The 23,299-nt window shown below is 32.9% G+C and overlaps 1 protein-coding gene and 1 pseudogene across 1 annotated transcript; one reads left to right on the top strand and one right to left on the bottom strand.

Annotated features, from left to right (window-relative positions):
* The first annotated feature begins 2,762 nt into the window (after positions 1-2,762).
* Positions 2,763-3,074, top strand: LOC131947596 (S-phase kinase-associated protein 1-like). The gene has a single exon (XM_059308835.1). The coding sequence runs from the start codon at positions 2,799-2,801 to the stop codon at positions 3,072-3,074; it is 276 nt and encodes a 91-aa protein (XP_059164818.1). The 5' UTR covers positions 2,763-2,798.
* A 9,325-nt stretch (positions 3,075-12,399) lies between these two features.
* Positions 12,400-23,299, bottom strand: part of LOC131947594 (uncharacterized protein KIAA1143 homolog) — a 69,060-nt pseudogene continuing 58,160 nt past the window's right edge.

Below are 23,299 nucleotides of genomic sequence, written 5' to 3'. Positions count from 1 at the left end.
CCGTGCATCGAAAACCTTCATATTACAGGAGAGAGGATGCGAGGAAGGCATTGACGAATTTGGATGGAGGACTTCAAGGAATTGACTCGACTGGCGATTTCAAAAAATTTAAAAGCATCAAAAATCAAAATAGATCACAGGACAAAATATGAAAATAATTTCATTTGATCCCCACACACACACACACACACTTACACACACCACCAAACATTGATGGTGTTACGGGATGATTGGTTGATTAAACTTGAAAGTTCATGACACTAGAGTCAGAATAGGGCTAGTAGTAGGTCCTTAACTTCTCGTTCTCGTACTTACCAGCTAGTATTTTTCAAACAAACTATGAATATATTTATTAAATTGGTAAAATAAAACACAAATATTTAGTTTAATTTCGATATTGTTGATTTATTTAAAACCGTAAACAATAATGATGGTAGACTACACGATGTAGGTTAACTTAAATAAAAATAAATCTTCCTTTAAAAAAAGTTATTTTTTTAAAGTAGCGTACATTTTATTATGAATTGGAACAAAGTATCTTAAGCGTAGAATAATGTTATTGATATGTTAGGCCTACCTAACCTAATCTTGATATTTTAAATTCGTGAAGCCAAGCCTAAAAACAAAAAGCCGCCATGTTTTTGTATCAATATGAATCATGTTCACAAGAATTAAATTTAGTTTGAAATTAATATGTATTCTTGGCTAACGTCTTTATGAATTTTAAGCGAGAGAGACAGAGCCTTACAACTCATTTACGACTAATTAAGCTCCATATATTCTAGACCTATGCTAGATTATACACTTTGATCTGATGTAAAGGAAATCTAACTATTTTAGATCAATTATTTTTTTTGTTTTGCAATTATAACAATTAACATCAAACATATATGTGGTATCATATTTACATAGTAGAATATTCAATACATAATTGATTTGCATTGATGTCATCACAGCATTGTACATTAGTAAATACAAGAAGAAAAGGAAAAACAACAGAAAATCGAAAAAGCAAAACTATCAACTTGGATACTTTGCGCAGAAAGTAACTAAAACCTTTGTTAGGATAACGCAACTAGATCTAGTCTATATCTGTACATAATTTTCCAAAATATTTTCTTACGTGTGATATTTTTTTTATAATACTTTTATTTGCATTTAAACCAGGAACATCGAATCAATTTTTTTTCGTAATTTCGAATATCAAATTAAAGCGAAATGTTTTGCAAATGTACATAATAAATGTTTATATGAAGTCATGTAAGTGTTTATAAAAAAAATTGAAAGGGATAACAGTAAAAGGGGTGAAGGTCAAAAGAAAGTGTCAGGACTCCGGGTGGGGAGTGAAAAGGAAATTGTTCGAAGAGGAGGGGGGGGGGGGTCAAAGTGACAGTGAAGCATTTTCTATGTAGGGAAACAAAATATGTTGACCCGTTGAAAGAGTGTTTATTTATATACTGGTCGCATTGAGTTTTCAAAGGTTGCTGTGTGAAAGATGAGGGGAAAGAAGCAAGATTTATAACTTTAAGTAAGTAAATGAATAGATATTCGAGATTGATGTTGGGGTGGGTGGTGGGGTCGTTGGAACAATTAAGGGGGATGTGGGGTTATCATGCCTGAGGGTGAAGTGGACAGAGGGGGAGGGGGTAGATGTGTCTGAAGAGGCGTGGAGAGGGTGACTGTGTGTTTAAGGCAAGCCAAGCGTCAAAGCCTGTGCTGTGTGATGTACCTGCTGAGGTGATACTATTTATAGTGTGTGTGAATCTATTATCCACTTAAAATCCCAAAAATAAGTCACACCAAACCTAGTTTGATATAAATTTGTCTTTTAGATAAATTTTATTTTACCTTTTAAAACTATAGGCTTTAATTTTTTTATTTAAGAAAAAATTCTATTTGTTTTAAAGTATACAACTTGTTTTACTATAAAATATCATTATATTTAGTTAATTCCATTAAAAATTATATTAATTACAATTTTGTGCACGTTTCTTTGAGTATAATCTATAAAATGTATATTTGTAAGGACTTTTAAGTATATTGTTGTGTAGTCTCCCCTGGTAATTTAAAATTTACAAATCGAAATCATTTTAAAAGTAAACATTTTTTTTTTAATTTTCAACTTTGGCGTCAACTCGCAGCATCTAGGTTGTTGGCTGGTACAAAAAATGGTATTTATGTATTTGAATGTCATCAATATATTTAAAATAAATTGATTAAAACATGTGGAAGAACAGCTATAGATATGTTTGAAAATGAAGAATGTTTGATTTAAAGTGTTTGATTATACTGAAAATATTCCGGCTTCTTATAATCTTTACAATGTTTTTTTTTTTTTTATCCCAAATTTCTTTCATCTACACTTAAAAGCCCAAACCCCCTCAAACCACCATGGCGATAAAAACAATCCATTGAATCACCATTTAATTACATAATTTGCATTTTCACGTTTAAAAACAAAATTGTAATTAGGCGTTTTGTATTATGTAAACCATCTAAAATGAAGGAGAGTCAGAAGGAAGTATTATGATTGTTAATCTGTATCAGTCCTCACAAGCCGATGATGAAAACTGTAATACTAAAGCGAACATGACATGGCAAACTGGCGATGTAAATTACTTGTCTGAGGCAAAAAAAAAATCATGTAGGGACATTTTCTGAAAATGTAACATTGAAAAAGAAAAACTACCCTTCTATCATTGAATCACCCTTTATTTACACTTTTGCGTTTGAATATAATATTAAGTGTAATATAAATAAATGTTGAGATTGCTAAACAATCTGTCACTGTTAAAACCATGTTAGAAGATTTGGGTATGGATGAGGATGAAGATGAACCTATTCCACTACCTAATGTTAATGCTGCTATATTAAAGAAGGTAATTCAATGGTGTACCTTCCATCGGGATGACCCTCCACCACCTGAAGATGATGAAAACAAAGAAAAAAGAACAGATGATGTTTGCTCCTGGAATACAGAATTTCTTAAAGTTGACCAGGGCACCTTGTTTGAGTTGATTTTGGCTGCCAACTACTTAGATATCAAAGGCTTGCTTGGTGTAATAAACTATTAGCACTAGAAAGTTTGTTGTATTTTAAATATTATTTTGTTATAATAATAATAAATGAAATGAACAAGGATTTACAAAATAGTTTTACTAAAACTGGGGTATCGGTTTTATATAATTTTGATATAATAGTTCAAAATTGTTTCACATATGTATTTAAAAATATTTAGATGGAAAGTAACTAATAAAAAAATATTTAACTCTATCCAGTTACAGCAGTGCCGTAGTACAACTCATGCTAATACTATACGTACATGCTGCTCATTCTAATATTATAGAAACATGGCTTTAGGAAAGCAAAGTGTGAAATTAACACTATAAGAAATATTCACAAGAACATGGTGGATCATTGATAGAAGATGTATTTGTTTCAAATTATTCATGTAAAACCTTAATTCGTAGTTGTTTTTTTTTAATTTATTTCATAACTTTAACTAATTACTGAAGTTTCTAATTGTTGATTTTACTCTTCAAATAGTGTAGGTGAGCTAATTTCATTTTAAAATAGCTACATTTTGTTGATCTTGTAGCGACTCAGTTTATGTTCAATAGCTTTTATTTTTCTTTTAGTACGAAAAGAGTGTGAATGTTGTGTTAAAATCATTAACATTTAATTGCATGTTAATATCAAAATATTAATAGTTTGTCCATAGTAAAAATCATTTACAAAATGTTGACCATCCCATATTAATTAAGTATTTGTCTTATTAAAATGATAGTCTGCCTGATAAGATAGATAATGTAGTGAGTACGCGTTTTGCGTGTGTAAAAAAAAATATGTGACTAGTCACTAGGAGTTAGATATAGTGGTAAGTCGTCGGGGTACTTGCACGTAATTTAAAACATATGTGACTTTGACTATAGGGTTAAAAATAATAATTATTATATTTATATTTATAATAACCCACTGTCCCTTTAATTTGGTCAAACATATTACAGTATGGTCACAATATTTCCTGTTTATTAAACAACACCGATCATAAAAGAATAATACCATTTCATCATTCACATGTGCTCTGAAAATACAAACTCATGATTAGGTCACTACCTCTGTGTATGTCTGTAAGCCGTGTCTAAACTTTATAATTATCCTGTAGTCCCGAGGATAAATAAAACATTACTTCATACAGGCTATACACTGAGGTAAGAACGTACCGTTAATCTAACACAAACCGTTAAGTTAGCCAACTTTGTCCCTGGTTTAACTCTAATATAAATAGTAAAACACGAATCCTAACATTTAACCTTCTCTCATTATCATTATTACTGACCCTTTAACTCTAACGATGAATTATGAAACGACAAGGCGATTTAACCAAAACCAACTCTAATCCCAGATTTAACTTAACAACAACGCTGTTCTTCCCCACTCAGGATCTAAACGGAGATTAATCGCATTAGTAATTATTCCACGGACCTCTACATTTCCTATTTGATCTCTGCATGAGATCTCTTAGTCATCTTTCAAGCACGGATACAATAAATATCTTAATTTACATGATATATACACTATATAAAGACATTCCTGAAGAAATACACACGTTCATACACTATTAAATATATTCAGCTAAACTGTGTTTTACTCTTTATATTTTGCATTTGGTTTTACCCCCACCCTTGCTGATAGCTTTAAAGTGTTCACAGTTAATAGTGACGATGTGTATCTATTGTCGGTTATTAATACAGCTGGATCTAGCATTGCTTTTCTTTTCTATATTTAGCAGGCGCCATCCCCCTCCTTCTTGTAGGAATTATTAATTTATATTTAAAATAGTTTTTTTTAAAATCTAATTAACCATTAATTTAACTAAACATAATTCTTTTTACTCTTATATTTTGCAATTATTTATCTTAGTGTCATAATCCCCCCCCCCCGTTATCTGTCACCCGGTGCGATACACAGTGGGGATAAACTCACATAAGCTCCCACTTCACGGTGGGCATAAGCTCCTCCTTCAGGGCGGGAATAAGCTCCAACTTCTCAAACAATGCCCCTAACATCTCACGTCACTGAAAGCTTCTGACGACCAGATCCACCTCCTGACCTTCACATCAATAGAGTCAGCTGGCTAGTTTTTGTAACCGAAAAACAGCCTTGACATTTTTTTTTTTTCATAAAAAAAAAAAATTATTGGTGAAATTCTATTGAATTTAGCATTTATTTTAATGGAATTTCGTCACACCAATTTTTTAAATAAAAAAAATATATTTCTATAGTGATGTATATTTCAAAAACTAGCCAGCTGACTCTATTAGTGTTAGTACAAGAACGTTCAATGGTTATATAGCCGATATATATGTTAGTTTATGAAATTTCAGAACTCCAGAAAAGAATGTTTTTTTTTCAAGATGGCCGCCATGGCCAAGGCAACCATAATTTTAAAATGCATGGAAATATTTTACTTTAAGTACCCTAACTTATACATACACAAATGAATCAATAAAAGGTTTTAATTAAGAAGTTTTTTTTTTCTGGAGCCTACCCTCTTAATCGAAATGTCCCGAGGTGGAACCCCAAAGTAGATGAGTCTCGATAGCTGGAGACAGCAACCCATCTAGGACGGAAAACTTCAACATCAAAAAGCTACGGCTTTGTAGTTTGTTCTTGAATGGACACATTTTCTGAGAGGAAATACAGAAATAAAAGTTGTAGAAAGGAAAGTTTTAGCGGCTGGACATAGTGCTGTAATCAACGATAGAGAAAGTAAAACCGCTAAACATAGTACTGTAACCAACGATAGAGAAAGTAAAAGCCGCTATATAGTTCTGTAACCAACGATAGAGAAAGTAAAAGCCGCTATACATAGTGCTGTGCTACATATACCGACGTCTCAGACTTAGGTTGACTCTACTTCATTCGCACATTCAGGTTCGAAAAAGGAACTTTACTGTCCCAATGCATCGCTTTAAGACATTTGTTGCGACACACACTATACATACTGCATGTATGTTCGTGTCTGTACGTGTGTTTGTGTCAAGCAATTAGTAGTATGGTTAGGCTGGCTTGTTTCGTGCGAGCAGGGGTCGGCAACCTTTTGAGACGGAAGAGCCAAAAGTTACAATCTTGAAAATGTCCCAGACTTTAAAGACCCACTAACACTTGTATGTGCACTTCGGTAGTGGAAAGCTTGGAACCATTGCCACGGGTCTGGCAACAGCATAGTTGTGGGGCTGGGCCTAATGCCTAATGTCCTAGGCTGTCAACTGTCCATGTACACTCTACTCTACCTATTCTCATTGTTTTTAATTTTGTTAAAACTTTTTGTTTTTACAGTATATTTGTTTTTAGTTTCTATAAGAAAAGAATATACTTATTATAGAAATCCGCATGTTGACATCAAAAGAACCGAATGCAACTCGCGAGCCGCAGGTTACGACTCTTGCGTGCGAGTAAATTCATTAAAACAAGAATTCATGTATAAATATTTGGAAGAACCCAGGATAAATGAGATGATATTGATCAAACATAGAGAATTCATTTTATTAAAGCAAAGTTATCTTAAATAATTACAAGTTTCGTAATTTAATTAGGAATATATTTTTTTCTATTAAAATCAATAAACTTTTAAAGACAGGCAAAAGTAGTACATAAAGTTTATTAATACTTATAGAAAAGAAAACAAAATCAACTATGATTTACATAATTATTATATTTCCACTGAGGCATCGGTATTTTTGTAAATTTGATAACATAATTTTACGTTGTTTCCTTTACTTGTTTAAACTATGATATGGGAGGTAACAAAAAGAAACCCAGATAATACAGATCCATCAAGTTGCAACAATGTTGTGTTGTAGAGAAGAATTAAAATGAATGTTTACGAGAAAAGGGCGGAGCATTGTAGGAAAGGTTAATTTATTTTACTACATTGAAGGTAGACATACTTTCCTAAAATAAAGAAGCTACATATTTGAAACTATGTGATTTTTCCAACTTGATAAAAAATAGTAATCATACTAATTAAATGTACAAAATGTAAACAATTTATTTACCTCAATAATTATGCAGAGGATATATTACAGTATGATCACAATATATTCAAGTCTATAAAACAACGCCAATAAAAACAGAAGATTAGCGTTTCATCTCTTATATTGTGCTGCAACAATCCTAACTTATAATTAGGTCCCTGCCTCTTTGCCTGTCCTTAAGTCTTGTCTTAACATTATAATTATCATATAGTCCCGAGGACATATAAAACATTCATCTATACAGGGCAGTGGCGTAGCCAGGATCGTCTCAAGGGGGGGGGGGGTTCCAATTTTTACCCGGGGACAAACTTTCGATTTGCACCCCCCCCCCCCCTCAAACTTTTGATTTGCACCCCCACCTCAAACTTTCGATTTGCACCCCCTTTATACTTTTTATATATACCGAGGGGTCTATGGGGGGGGGGGGGGGGTTATGACCCCCCCCTAACCCCCCCTGCCTACGCCACTGATACAGAGTATTCACTAAGCTAAGTACGTAACATAAATCAAACACTAACTACAAGGCAAACCAAACGTGTCTCTAGTTTAACCGTTTAACCCTAAAATCAAACGTAAAACACAAATCCTAGCATTTAGCATTCTCACATAAATATTATTACTGACTTTAACACCAAAGTTAAATAACACATGCAACCAAGCGCTAGAACCAAAACCAACACTAAGCCTAGATTTAACTTAACTCTTAACTCTGTTCTCTAGGCCTCTCTAACATAAGACTGCCTTAGTCTGCCTTTAACACATTACCGTATACATTACATCATGTTTTTGTAGAAACCTATAATGAACTATGTAAGAAATAGAAATATTTAATTTAAAACAATTCAAATTAACATCGAAATACCATAACATAATATTACTTGTCTTCCCCTTGTATTGTTTGTTTAAAATGCGATTGGCCGGGCTCAGAGACTGGGCCACATGTGTAGGTCAAGAGCTGGATCTGGTTGTCAGAAACTTTCAGTGACGTGGGGTGTTGGGGCATTTCTTGTGACGTTGGAGCTCGTCCCCTCAGTAAAGTTGGAGCTTATCAGACTAGAAAGGCGGTGTTTATACAAACTGTGAACTGGTAGCTTATTACAGCTGTAAAGTTGGAGCTTATCCCCTTGGTAAATTTGAAGCTTATCTCGACTGTAAAGAGGTAGCTTATCACTACATCCAACCCCAGCTATAAGGATAATTAAATCTACAATTAAGTTATTCGTTACCGATAATAACTCGTTAAAAAATGTTAACAAAGCATAAAATGCAGGCACGATTTATATGTCACTATTTGAATTTACTTAACAGTAGCTAGTTACGTTAATGGTAGCAAACTTTTAACTAGAGGCGTCGCGAGGCGGTGACGGGGGTTGCTAATCGGGTGACAACGATAAGGGGGAGGGGGGGCAACACCAAGACAAATAATTGTCAAAACATAATAAGATTAACATTAATTATTGCCTAATAATGGTTAATTACAGTAAAAAAAAACTATTTTAAATATAAATCAATAATCCCTACAAAGGGGAGAGGGGATTATATCTGCTAAATATAAAAAAGCAGCTATATTAATAACCGACAATAGATACACATCGTCAATATTTACTGTGAACACTTTAAAGCTATCACCCAGGGTTGGGGGTGAAACCAAATGCTAAATTTAAAGAGAAAAAAAAGTGTATTTGAATGTTTTTAAAGGTGTATACACGGGTGTATTTTTAGCTTTATATCTCACGTTCATTATCTTCAGAAATGCCTTTAATTATTGTGTAAGTTCATGTAAATTAAAATGTTTGCATCTGAGCGATAATAAAATATATGCAGACATCGAGAGACTGATCCAGGAGCGATGAATGAAAGATGCCTTAAAGATCTCATGCATAGATCAAATATGAAATGTAGAGGTCCGTAGAATAATCACTAATGCGATTGGTCCCTGTTAAGAAGCTGGATGCAGTTGCCTCTTAAACCAATGTTTCAGTTGTTTTAAATGTTTAAAAATTAACTTCAAAAGAACAACGGTTTGTATAAAATGTCTGATGCATTGATAAACCATCATACAATTCTTTTAATAAAATATCAAAAATTTAAAACCATAAAAGTTTTTAAAATTTAATTAGAGATAACTTATTTTTGTTAAATAAATTAACTATTAGCACTAGTTAATTAGTTTCATTTTAAATATTATTTCGTTACAATAATAATAAATAACAAGAACAATGATTTACTAAACTGTTTTACTTCAACTGGGCTATCTGTTCTATATTATTTTGTTGTAATAGTTTAAAGTGGTTTCCCATATGTGTTGTAAAAAATTAAGATGGGAAGAAAGTAATAAACAAATTATTTAACTATCCAGTTACAACATTCATGTTGTACAACTCACGCTAATACTATGCGTACAATTAAGCGTTATCTGCCGTTCTCACTCTTTTATTTCTTAAGTGAGATGTCATTAAAATATCCTATCGATACAATTGTTTTAACCCAAACTTGACGTAGTTCAACTCCGCTAATTCAATATTTAGTGATACCGACATAATCCTCACCCCCTCCCTCACCCCATCCCCTGTGGTGTTGTGGTAGTTCAACTCCACTAATTCAATATTTAGTGATACTGACATAATCCTCACCCCCTCCCTCACCCCATCCCCTGTGGTGTTGTGGTAGTTCAACTCCACTAATTCAATATTTAGTGATACCGACATAATCATCACCTTCTCCCTCACCCCATCCCCTGTGGTGTTGTGGTAGTTCAACTCCACTAATTCAATATTTAGTGATACCGACATAATCATCACCTTCTCCCTCACCCCATCCCCTGTGGTGTTGTGGTAGTTCAACTCCACTAATTCAATATTTAGTGATACCGACATAATCCTCACCCCCTCCCTCACCCCATCCCCTGTGGTGTTGTGGTAGTTCAATCTAATTCAGGGGTCGGCAACGTTTTTAGACGGAAGAGCAATACGTCACAATTTCCATAATTTCCCAGTTTTTAAAGAGCCACTAACTTTTTTTTCAATATTTTGGTATTTGATAAGGATTAGGGAAATACATTTGATTGAAATAAATAGCGTTTAATATGATCTAATATTTATTCATATAAAAACATACACATGTTTCGCACAAAAAGTGTTTTAGCTATCTCTTCTATAATAAAATAAATAATCAAATAATATAACTATATAATTATCCGAATCAGTGGCGGAACTAGAAAAAAAGGGCCACCCCGCAAAAAAATTTATTAGGCCCCCCATATATATATATATATATATATATATATATATATATATATATATATATATATATATATATATATATATATATATATATATATATATATATATATATATATATATGCATTCACATAATACGAACATAGGATACTCATTGCTGTCCTTTTCGGGATTTGAAAAGCATCATTAAAAAAAAATTTCAACATCATGTCATGTGTGTAAGTGCATTAGCGTGTTTTTGTGAAAATCAGTTTTAATTAATTTTTGATAGATGCCCTTTTATCATCCTGTCGGTCAAAATAATATAAAATATGAAAGCTTTGTATAAGTAATGGTGTCTCGTGTTATGTTTATTTTTATGTTTTTTCTCGTAATTATATTTTAAATGTTTAAAATATTATTGATTTAATACATTTCAATACATTTCCCTTTTATACAATATCATTCTTTAGTAATTACTTATAAAACCATAATAATTAAGAGAAGTAATTGCTTTTTAATTTGTTTAGTACAAATCTATTAAAAGGAGCTTATGATTACCCCTATTTGACTTTTTTTTTTAAAAGGGAAATAAGTCATGGAAGTGGTTTGAACATTTGCTTATCTTTGATAAGTTTAATTGTAGGAGAAATACTCGGCTTTCAAAGTTGTTAAAAAAAATGGGAAAAAGATGAAACAAGAGCGTGGGGTGGTGTCTATAGAATAAAGATAATCCAACCGCAGCTACGGTAATTTTTTACAAAACAACCATCAAGTCAAAAATGAAAGAAAATGTACTTTTTTTTTTAACTATAAAAAAATTTATTATGGTCGGCTCTGGGCCCCTAAATGGCGTGGGCCCCCCCGCATTGCGGGGTCTGGCGGCACTGTAGTTCCGCCCCTGATCCGAATCCACTTTAGAAGCCAATAACTTTTGTGTTCTGGTTCAGACAGGCCTCAACACGACAAAAGCCGACTAACTGGCTTGGGTATAGGTTTGATTACTGTATCGGCCAGGCAGGCCTCAACACGACAAACGCCGACTAACTGGCTTGGGTATAGGTTTGATTACTGTATCGGCCAGGCAGGCCTCAACACGACAAACGCCGACTAACTGGCTTGGGTATAGGTTTGATTAATGCAGTAGCGTAGCGAGGGGGGGGGGGCGGGGGGGGGACATATGTCCCCGGGCACGGAGCTTAGGGGGCGCCAAAATGGGTTGGAAAAATAGATTGAAAGGTTGAGGGGGGTGCAAATTGAAAGTTTGAAGGGGAGGGGGTGCAAATGAAAATCTCGATGGGGGGTGCAAATGAAAATCTCGAGGGGGGGTGCAAATCAACATCTCGAGGGGGGGGGGGTGCAAATCGAAAAGTTTGTCCCCGGGCGCCGGGAAGGGTCGCTACGCCTCTGGATTACTGTATCGGTCAGACAGGCCTCAACACGACAAAAGCCGACTAACTGGCTTGGGTATAGGTTTGATTACTGTATCGGTCGCTTCTGTCCATCGGTTCTCACAGGGCTTATCCTCCACCCCACTGAACACAGGGTAAACTCATACTTCACTGTGCAGTGCCTGGCTCAACCGTAGGAAGCTAATAACTAAAATAATACGTCACTTAGGTTAAATTAATCCATACTAATAGGGAGAGGAATGCATTTTGATCAAAATTGCATTCCCCATTTAATGATATTCGAAAACGTCTACACTTTGGCAATAGCAAGAATGATATAGTCGCCACGGGGCTGGACACACCATAACTGTGGGGCTGGGCCTGGTGCCCAAGGTGCTTAGCTGTCTTTGTACGCTCTACTCCACCTATTCTTATTGTTGTCTGATGAGTGTTTTTGTCATGTTTGAAGTTTTTCTTTTTTTAACAGTGTGATATTTTGTATGAGCTTTGAAAATGAAATAATACAATTAATAATATTTGTGCAAGGAACTGGAGAGCCGCATCTTAACTTCAAAACGCATGCGGCTCGCGAGCCGCAGGTTGCGGACCCCTGCTCTAATTAAAAAGGAAACATAATATTATCAACATTTATTTTTGCTTAAAATATTTTTTTTTTAATGTAAATGCTTTTTATTAATAACATACTAAAAACTATTTACAAAAATATTACTCCAACAACACTTAAAAATGCAAGAAGCACACAATTGAATGTTGTTCCCACCAGCAACTAGCTGTCATCCCCCTCATCATCACCAAATGATAATAGTGAACTGTTCTTTGTCTTTTTTGCTGTGAATGTTTTCTTTACTTCTGTTTCTTTTCGTTTATTACTGGACTCTTCCTTGTCAGTGTTCCCTGTTGTGTCCTGAGTTCTTTTTGATGGTTTTTTAAATGTGATTTTTTCATCTAGTCTCGCTGGACCTTCATCAATTTGTTTTTTCTCTAACTCTGCTTCTTCGGCTGTCAAATCTCCAGACTTGAGTACAACAACAACAGGTTTTTCTTCTTTTTTTTCTGGTACATCTTCATCATTATCCTCATCAAAATTTGGAATGCTTAACTTTTTTTGTGTTCACATCTGGTTCATCTTTGTGACCTATTTTTTCTTTAAACTGTTTAATAAACGAAGGTTCTTCATTTTTTACATATGACACTCCTCGCCACCTAAGAAACCAGAAATGAGAATAGAGCGATGGTAAATCAAGCGTTTTTAATTTAAAAACAAAAAATATCTTTATTTGTCTAAGGGTACCATAAACTAAAATTTCTAAAGTTTTAAACATTTAAAAGTATAAAACCATAGATTTTGATAAAAACATAAATTGCAAATTATTAACACAATAGTCAAAAAATTATTTGTTATTACTTTTAGAAAAATTTAATCTACTGCTGTTTTGTGTAATTTTTAATATAACGTTTTTAGTTGTTTCCCTTGACTGCTAAATCACATAATCTGAAAAGCAATATATTTCTAAACTTTCTACTTTCAACTATGCAATATGTTCTAAACCTTTCAATACGCCTTTTAAAGTCTACAACATTGCCTTAACGTAGAGTTTCACTTTAAATTGTATGTTTATAAACAATAAACCTTTTAGTAATATTTCTAAATATCAGTAATGGAAGATACATTATACATTAATCATAATTTTAAACATTGTTACTCTCGTAACATATTTTTAAAAAAATGAAATAAAAAAAGCAATTAGCAAATCTGATTTATCAATTGAAATCAGAAATCGTCTACGTCTAAACTTATGGACTATAGGTATATTTCACAAAAGATCCAGGGCGTTAAGTTTTTCAAACAGTTCATCCCTTTTGAACCAGTAGCTTACTGTGTGACTGCGCAGAGGCGTAGCGACCCTTCCCGCCACCCGGGGACAAACTTTTCGATTTGCACCCCCCTCAACCTTTCAATTTATTTTTCCAACCCATTTTGGCATATGCCTCCCCCCCCCCCCCCCACGCCTCCCTCGCTACGCTACTGGACCGGGGTACATGATAAGGCTTACCCTTTATGTAATGGCTAATGAAAAAAAAATATATTTGACAAAAAAGGAGTTGTTGTGTGATATATATCTCTATTAACCTAAGCACAATAAAGTGGGGCGGGTCCTTTAAGTTTATTTTTACTTCTGATTTCAGGGGCATCCATAAATGACGTCATGCTTTTTTGATGACACACAAAAGACCAGACCCTCACCCCTAAATGACGACATTTATTAATTGTTCATAAATCTTCAATTAATTCATGTACTAATAATATAAACATAGTCTTACATGTCTTGTTTTATAAATACGATTCTTCTAACTAATTTGTTATTTTTTCTGTGTACACAATGCATTATATTATTTGTACATGGAGAAAACACTGCTTGAAAAAAAATGTCGATAATTTGGTTTAGACGGTTGTATTTTGGTTGTTTATTCATGTGAAGCTGTATCGTTTGTCACTGTTATAATTTTAATGTAGGAATCTACTTTACTAACTTAATTTTTTTTTTTTTAGTTTATAATAATTTAAATTCGATCTTTTGGGGGATTTGGATCTATACTTTTTTTCTGTATTGGTAATGTAGGTTCTGCTGAAATATTTCGCAATTACCCTGTTCTCTTCAGGCCTATATCTTTTTATGCGACGTATATTGGATGTAGAGTATCATCTTTAAAAGTTTGATGAAATTCTTTAGTTAGTCCGTCTTGTCTAGATGCTTTGATTAATTTTTTTTAAGCCATTGATTGTTTTACCCAAATTTTGCATGGTTAGAGGGTCGCTGATTTTGTCTCGCTATTCGTCTTTTAATTTTGTTGTGAATTTTAGATATTTGTCTTGGGTTTCGTTGTTGGTTTCGTCTTTATAAATAGCTAATGGCAGTAATCAGTGAAGCGTGCCTGATTTTGTCCAAGTCTGCGCCGTTGTCGTGTGTTATGATTTGTATTGGTTTAGAATGGGCGTGTATTTGCTATAATATTGTGTTGTGGTGTGAGGGCTCTTCACTTCCTATTGTATAATCTCAACAGCCATGTATATGTGACAGGTGAAGAAACTATGCACAATACTACACCACATATACCATATCCGACAAATATCATGACGTGTGCGAGAGCCGCAAATTGACATTAAAAGAACAGCATGCGACTCGCGAACCGCAGGTTAAAGACCCAGAGGGTGAATAATTTGGTTATCACAAGAAATCTTGTATAATTTTTTTTAGCAATGATTGGGCCTTGCAAGTAGTGATCGGTAAAAAGGAATTTACAATATAAAAATAATGTTTTCTTACATAATTATGGCTTGTGTAATTCAATTAAGTGTAATTTTTATATAAATTTTAGAATATTTTTAAAGGCAGACAAAAGTTATACATAACATTTATTATTACACATATAAAATAATATTTCATTCTCAACGATTTTAATAAGTTTTATATTTCTACTGGGATATTGGTTTATTTATAAATTTGACAACATTGTTTAAAGTTGTTTCCCTTATTTATATAAACTATGATATGGGAAGTAACTAAAATAAACCAATATAATACACATTTATCAAGTGCAACATTGCTGTGCTGTATAGAAGAATTAAGATTTATGTTAACGAGAAAAGGGTGGAGCATTGTAAGAATGGTTTATTTATTTTACTATATTGAAGGTAGACCTACTTTCCTAAAGTAAAGAAGCTATAGGCCTATATTTGAAACTATGTGATTTTTCCAACTTGTTAAAAATATTATTCATACTAATTAAATGTACAAAATGTAAACACATTCTTTATCTTAATAATTATGCAGAATATATATCACAGTATGATCACAATATATTCATGTGTATAAAACAACGCCGATAAAAATAGAATATTAGCGTTTCATCTCTTACATTGTGCTGTAAAAATCCTAAATAATTAGGTCACTGCCTCTTTGCCTGTCCGAAAGCCTTGTCTTAACATTATAATTATCATATAGTCCCGTGGACAAATAAAACATACAAATTATGCATTACTGCACCTCTCATTACATCGCCGTAAAACTTTGGGAAGTTGTTGAGAATACTCTTGGGGAGGTTTCTGCGAAAAAAAAAAAAATTCAAATTCGCAGGGTGGTACCCCGGCAGGGCGCGATTTGTTTTTCTCTATATACGGTATATAAAAATAATAAAAGTGAATTGCAGTGACAGCGTTCTCACGATCGCCTATAAACTTTGAGAAAATGTTGAGAATACTCCACTTACACTTTATGTAATAGCTAATGAAAAAAATAAATGTGATAATATATTTGAAAAGCAGACATTTTTCTGTCTATATTACCTGGACTGTAGACGACTGTAGAATCATGGCGAAAGATGAGTGCTTTTATTATAAAATCATATGCTAATTATCCCTTTCATCTGTCGGCTTAATCGACGATATCCTCATCAACCTCTTAAAGATTAGCATAGAAGGCAACATTTGTTATGTAAATACACGTGTAGAATATAAGCACACGTATAGAATGTAAACAAATTGTACTTAAAAGTCCTGTTCAGATCATCTCATTGTACGCATCTGCGAAGACATCATAATACATATATTTTACTAAATAATGAATTAAGTTAGAAACAAAAAATGGAACATAACTTAGAATTTATTATTTGCCGACCCCTGCGTTCGAGTAATTTGGTTAACACAAGAAATCTTGTTTAATTTTTTTTTGTATCAATTAAATTCAGTTTTTTTTTTTGTCTTTTTTTTTGTCATTTTTTTTTGTCTTTTTTTTTTTTAATACTTTTATTTGCAATTAAAACAAGTACATCAACATCAATTTTTTTAACATAATTTTGAACATCATATGAAAACGAAAGTTTTTGCAAATGTACATAATGAATATTTACATGATGTCATGCATTTGATTATAAAAAATTGCAAAGGATGACAGTAAAAGGGGTGAAGGTCAAATGAAAGTGTCAGTAGTCTGGGCGGGGAGAGGAAAGGAAATTTTTCAGAGAGGGTCAATGGGACAGTGAAGCATTTTCTATGTAGGAAAACAACTTAAGTTGACTAGTTGAAAAGGTGTTGTAGTGGTCGCATTTCAAAAGGTTGCTGTGTGAAACATGAGGGGAAAGAGACAAGAAATCTTGTTTAAATATTTTGAAAACCAAATAAATTGTGTATTGTTATTACTAAAATAAAAAAAAAATCATTTTATTACAGCAAAATTAACTTACATAATTACAAGTTTCGTAATTTAATTAGGAATATATTTTTTCTATTATTATCATAAACTTTTAAAAGCAGACAAAATTGTTACAGAACGTGGATTAATACTTATAGAAAAGAAAACAAAATCATCTAGGATTTTAATAAATATTAAATTTCTACTGGGGTATTGGTATTTTTTGTCAATTTGATAACATAATTTTTAGTTGTTTCCCTTATTTGTTTAAACTTTAATATGGAAAATAACAAAAAAAAACAACTATATAATACCAATCTATCAAGTTGCAACATTGCTGTGTCGTATAGAAGAATTAAGATTTATGTTTACTAGAAAAGGGCGGAGCATTGTAAGAAAGGTTAATTTATTTTACTATATTGAAGGTAGACCTACTTGCCAAAAATTGAAAATTTACAAATTGAAATCATTTAATGCCAATTTTAAAAGTAATCATTTGTTTTTAACTTCCAACTTTGGCGTCCAATCGCAGCATCTAGGTTGTTGGCTGGTAAAATAATCGTATTTATGTATTTGTATATCATCAATACATTTAAAAAAAAAAAAAAAAAAAAAAAAATATATATATATATATATATATATATATATATATATATATATATATATATATTCATATTTTAATATTGTGAAACTGGTTGTAATCGATGGTTCCCAAAAAGCTTTAGTTTTTACAAATGTAACTAAAATTATATCGCTTGCCATATTTTTAAAATCTAGTATCATTACATACACTTAAAAATCTGTATTCAATTTTTTTAGAAAACTTGGCAAAATCCATAAAATATATACATTACATTATTCTTGTACGATATAACGGATCGTTTGGTAGTAGGACCCTATATTGCATCATTAACTAGGAAAATATTTGGTTAAAAGTGTCACCTGTTACGAAACATATCATCAATACTCCTGGGGGTTGGAGTGGTCGGGTTGGTAATGCTCATGACTGCTTCACCGACAAGTCCCTAGGTTAAACCCCTAAGTAGATGAGTCTCGATAGCTGGCGACAGCAATCCATCTAGGAGAGAAAACTTCAACGTCAAACAGATACGGCTTTGTAGTTTGTTCTTGAATGGACACATTTTCTGAGAGGAAATACTGAATTAAAAGTAGTAGAAAGAAACATTTTCGCGGCTGAACATAGTGTTGTAAACAACGATAGAGAAAATAAAACCCGCTATACATAGTGCTGTGCTTAAAATACCAAAGTCTCAGACTTAGGTTGACTCTACTTCATTCGCACATTCAGGTTCGAAAAAAGGAACTTTACTGTCCCAATGTATCGCTATAAGACATTTGTTGCAACAAACACTATACATACTGCATGTATGTTCGTGTGTGTACGTGTGTTTGTGTCTAGCAATTAGTAGTATGGTAAGGCTGGCTTGGTTCGTGCGAGCAGGGATCGGCAACCTTTTGAGACGGAAGAGCCAAAAGCTACAATCTACAAAATTTCCCAGACTTTAAAGAGCCACTAACATTTCTATGTGCACTTCGGTAGTGGAAAGCTTGGAACCATTGCCACGGGTCTGGCAACATCATAGTTATGGGGCTGGGCCTAATGCCTAATGTCCTAGCTAGGCTGTCAACATCACCTATACACTCTACTCCACCTATTCTCATTGTTTTTTAATTTTGTTTAAATTTTTTTGTTTTAACAATATATAGTTTTTGAGTTTCTATAATAAAAGAATGTAATTATTATAGAAGTAGAGAGCCGCATATTGACATCAAAAGAACCGCATGCAACTCGCGAGCCGCAGGTTGCCGACCCCTGCGTGCGAGTAATTTGGTTAATACCTAATGCCCTAGGCTGTCAACTGCCCATATACACTCTACTCCACATATTCTCATTGTATTTTTTTTTGTTTAAAGTTTTTGTTTTTACATTATAATTTGTTTTCGTGTTTCTATAATAAATGAATATAAAATTTTTGAACTAGAGAGCCGCATATTGACATCAAAAGAATAGCTCGCAAACCGTAGGTTACAGACCCTGCGTGCGAGTAATTTGGTTAACACAAGACATCTTTTATATATTTTAAGAGAAAACCTTAGGAATTAACTGAATCGGATAAAAAATTAAGGAATTAATTTTATAAATAAGATGCTATCTTGCATAGTTATGGCATTCGTAATTTAATTAAAAATATATTCTCTATGTTTGTCAATACATTTTTAAATAAAGACAAATTAGTACATAACACTGTTTATTACTCATGGAAAACAAAACAAAATCAAAATAGAATTTACATAAGTTTTATATTTCAACTGGGGTATTGGTTTTATTATTAACATCATAACATTGTTTAAAGTTGTTTCCCTTATTTGTTTAAACTATAATATGGGAAGTAATACAAATAAACCAATATAATACACATTTATCAAGTGCAACATTGCTTTGTTGTATAGAAGAATTAAGATTTATGTTTACGAGAAAAGAGCGGAGCATTATAAGAAAGGTTAATTTATTTTACTATATTGAAGGTAGTAGAGCTACTTTCCTAAAATCAAGAAGCTACATATTTGAAACTATGCGATTTTTCCAACTTGTTACAAAATAGTAATCATACTAATTAAATGTACAAAATGTTATGACTTTCTTTATCTTAATAATTATGCCGATGATATATCACTGTATGATCACAATATATTCATGTGTATAAAACAACGCCGATAAAAACAGAAGATTAGCGTTTCATCTCTTACATTGTGCTGTAAAATTCAAACTTATAATTAGGTCACTGCCTCTTTGCCTGTTCGAAAGCCTTGCCTTAACATTATAATTATCATATAGTCCCGATGACAAATAGAACATTCATCTATACAGGCTATACAGCTAAACCCCCCTGTGAAGTGGGAGCGTATCCCCACCTTGAAGTGGAAGCGTATCCCCTCAGAGAATTTAGAGCTTATTCTCATCGTGAAGTGGGAGCTTATTCTTACCGTGAAGAATTAGCTTATTTTTACTAGTAATATAATAGTAATTTACCAAACATTTTATATATATTTTGGAATAGTACAGTCGGTGTGTTTTGTTTTGGTGATAGGATTGTGATATTATTTAATGTAAATAAACTACTATTGTGTATCTTGTCACGTAAAACAATAGTTGTGACTTTCGTTGTTTTACTTTTCCTGAGTTCAACGAGGGGTTGAGGCCAGTTTTAAAAATATTTGAATGTACAAATTAATTCAAAACGGCTTTTCATCAGTTTATATATTTTTTAATAATATGAAACTGATTGCATTGGATGGTTTCCAAACAGCTTTACTTCTTACAAATGTAACTATAATTATATCGCTTGCCATTTAAAAAAAAAACTTTTTGCACATCTTAAAGAATCATGGCAAAATCAATAACGATTATACATTACATTATTTTTGTATAATAGAACAGTCCGTTTGGTAGTAGGACCCTATATTGTATCATTAACTAGGAAAATATTTGATTAAAAGTAGACAATATTTTTGTCACAGACTGTATTATTATGTATCTTTATTATATTGTGTTTTGCATGAATGAAGAGTACCTGGCTAGCGGAAGGACTGTCTGAGCGATCGTCATGTGTTTTTCCGTGTTTTGGGTGAGATCGCTCATTGACGTAAGGGGAGAGAAAGTGGTGAATAAAAGAGAGAGCGAAAGGTGAACGGGGTGTTGTGTGCTAGGACTTGGGACTGGAACGATAGCAGTGAATGTAAGATGTCTCCATGACTTGGAGTCGTGATTATTATTTGTACCTATATCAGTTGATCTTCAAATATGGATGTACCACGGATTTATCTGTACATAGTGTAAATAAAGTTGTCATTTGAAGTTGCCACTGTTGCTCGTGTTCCTGTATGAAAGCTAACCCACAACAACAAAGAATTCATGTTGTTACATATGGTGTCAGAAGTGGAGGCAATAAAGTGATGTTGCTACATTGTATTACTGTTACTTATGATGTCACAAGTGGTTGAAGAATTGGTGCTACATATGTCAGAAATGGAGATATTACAGTCTGTGGTCTTCCACTGTTTACCAAGTACGTCAAGTTCTTGAAAGTCATCTATCTACACTCAAGGCAGAAGGGTTGCTGTAGTCAAGTCAGACGTCTTGTTCAAGTCAAGTCATCAACGTGATAATTTTTATCACCTTATTTCGATATTGTCTCACCAATGTCGAGTAAATATCGTCTGTGTGTTTTTTCTGTTTGGATTTAGCCGATCAAGTCTTAGTGTTTCTTTTCTACTGTTTAGATTTAGCTGTTCAAGTTTTTTCTATATGGATTAGCTGTTCAAGTTTTTCTACTGTTTGGATTTAGCAGATCAAGTTTATTTTTGTAACTGTTCCTAAACTGTTCCTAAAGATGTCTTATCTAAAACTGGACAAATTTCTACTCTGTAACAGGCTACTAGAACTATTTTGAATTTTTTTCAACTTTTTGGAATCAACAAAGTGAACTATTTTTGTACTATATATGTACTATGAACTTTTCTTGGATTACTAGATGTCTCTAATCAACTGAACAAAGCCAGAATACAAGAAAGGGTATTGTAAATTAATTAACATTTATCTATTGTCAACTAATGAATTTATATTTTATGTCATAAATAGAAAATATATCAAAATGTTATGTTTTGAAGAATATCTAGCACTAGCGAGGGCGCAAGGCATTAAGAAGATAAAGAGGCAGATAGCCTGGGCAAACACTCGATTTGACAGAGACATAGAAAAAGCATTAGAAGCATGGGACGAAGAAAATGAACAACCCAGACTAGCTCATGGAAAAGTAATACGAGAATTAGATGGTGAGACAGAAATAGTGCGTAATAGATCAAGAGCTATTACAGAGGTGCAAAAAGAAGAAGAAATGTCAGATGGAGATAAAGTAGAGGAGACTGTACAATCAAAAGGAAAACGGAAAAAAAGAAACAGAAAACAGAGAGCAGATAATAGGGCTGAAACTTTGGAAAAACAAGTTGGCCTACATGAACTAGTATATAAACAAGAACTATTAGAAATGAAAGCTATAACAGACACAAATGAACCAAAATTAGAAAGTGAACAGACAGAATTTAAAGCAGAACTTGAAGAAGTAAATATTGGCAACCTTTGGAATGAAGAACAGAGTAACATAGTCCAGGAAGAATTGAAACCCAAGGATAAAACAGAGGGTGAACTTACTAATGATTTAAAGGTGACAGATACATTAGAATGTCTTAAGATTGACTCTTTATTGACTCAAACGCAGGTACACGAGAATATTATTGAAAGTTGTATCGTAAGTCCATCAGAGAATGGCAGTCAACAAGAAACAAGTCCATCAGAGAATGGTAGTCAAAATGATTTAATAAGCCCATCAGTGAATGGCAGTGATGATTTAATAAGTCCATCGGAGAATGGCAGGAATCATGATAAACTAATGATGATTAATGAATCAGTGAACTTAATAAGCCACAATGAAGAGAACGTACCTATTGAGGAGTTATTAAAAAAATTGGAGTCAAACTATAAAGAAGATATACTAGAACTCAAGAATAAATTTAACAAAGAAATGGAGAAATTAACACAGAAATTTATGTGTGAATTAGAATCAATAAAGAAGCACAAGGAAGTTAAGAAAGATGAAACAGTAACTAGAAACTACAATGTCATTGGTGCACAGAATGAAAGTAAAAGAAATTTAGCAAACTATGAATACAGTCAACATGTTAATAAGAATGTCATTAATGTCATTAATGCACAGAATGAAAGAAAAAGAAATTTAGCAAACTATGAATACAGTCACCATGTTTATAAGAAGCCAAAATCTAGATGTTTTTACTGCGGAAAAACAGGTCATTACCAAAACCAATGTTGGCATAGGTTGGCAAATCAGAGAAGAAACAATTATGTACAAAGAAAGTCATGTGGGAAATATAGTAATTTAAGAAAGAATATATCATGTTCTAATGAAAGATACCGAAGCAAGATGTATTATGAAAGGCCAAAGCAATGCCATAATATTTATAGTGAGTTGGTTGATGAACCAAACCAACATACACAAAGCAAGATAACCACTGACGTTGTTCAGAAACCAGAGGAGAATATTAAAACAAATGAAGTAACACAAGTTACACGAAATCTAGGAAATGATTATGGTAGCACAGCTAAAAGCTACAATTTGAGGGAGAGATGCCATACAGGTCATCGTCAACTGCACGAGAACGATTACTCATGCTATAGAGGATGCTAAGATAAATTATCAATTGACAGTTCATTAATATTATACAGTATGCAGAGGCGTATCCAGGTTTTCGTTGTAGGGGGAGCGAAAAGAGCAAAAAAGGCGCCGAATTTTAACACGTTCTATATACATGTATTTTATATATATATACATATATATATATATATA

The sequence above is a fragment of the Physella acuta genome, unplaced genomic scaffold, assembly GCF_028476545.2.
Source record: "Physella acuta isolate Inbredline_101_S28 unplaced genomic scaffold, ASM2847654v3 ptg000600l, whole genome shotgun sequence".
In the NCBI taxonomy this organism is placed as follows: domain Eukaryota; kingdom Metazoa; phylum Mollusca; class Gastropoda; family Physidae; genus Physella; species Physella acuta.
This window is presented reverse-complemented; position numbering and strand designations above follow the sequence as displayed.

Excerpts from the sequence above, each read along its gene's own strand:
- LOC131947596 (XM_059308835.1), top strand. The coding sequence starts at position 2,799 with ATGTTAGAAGATTTGGGTATGGATGAGGATGAAGATGAACCTATTCCA.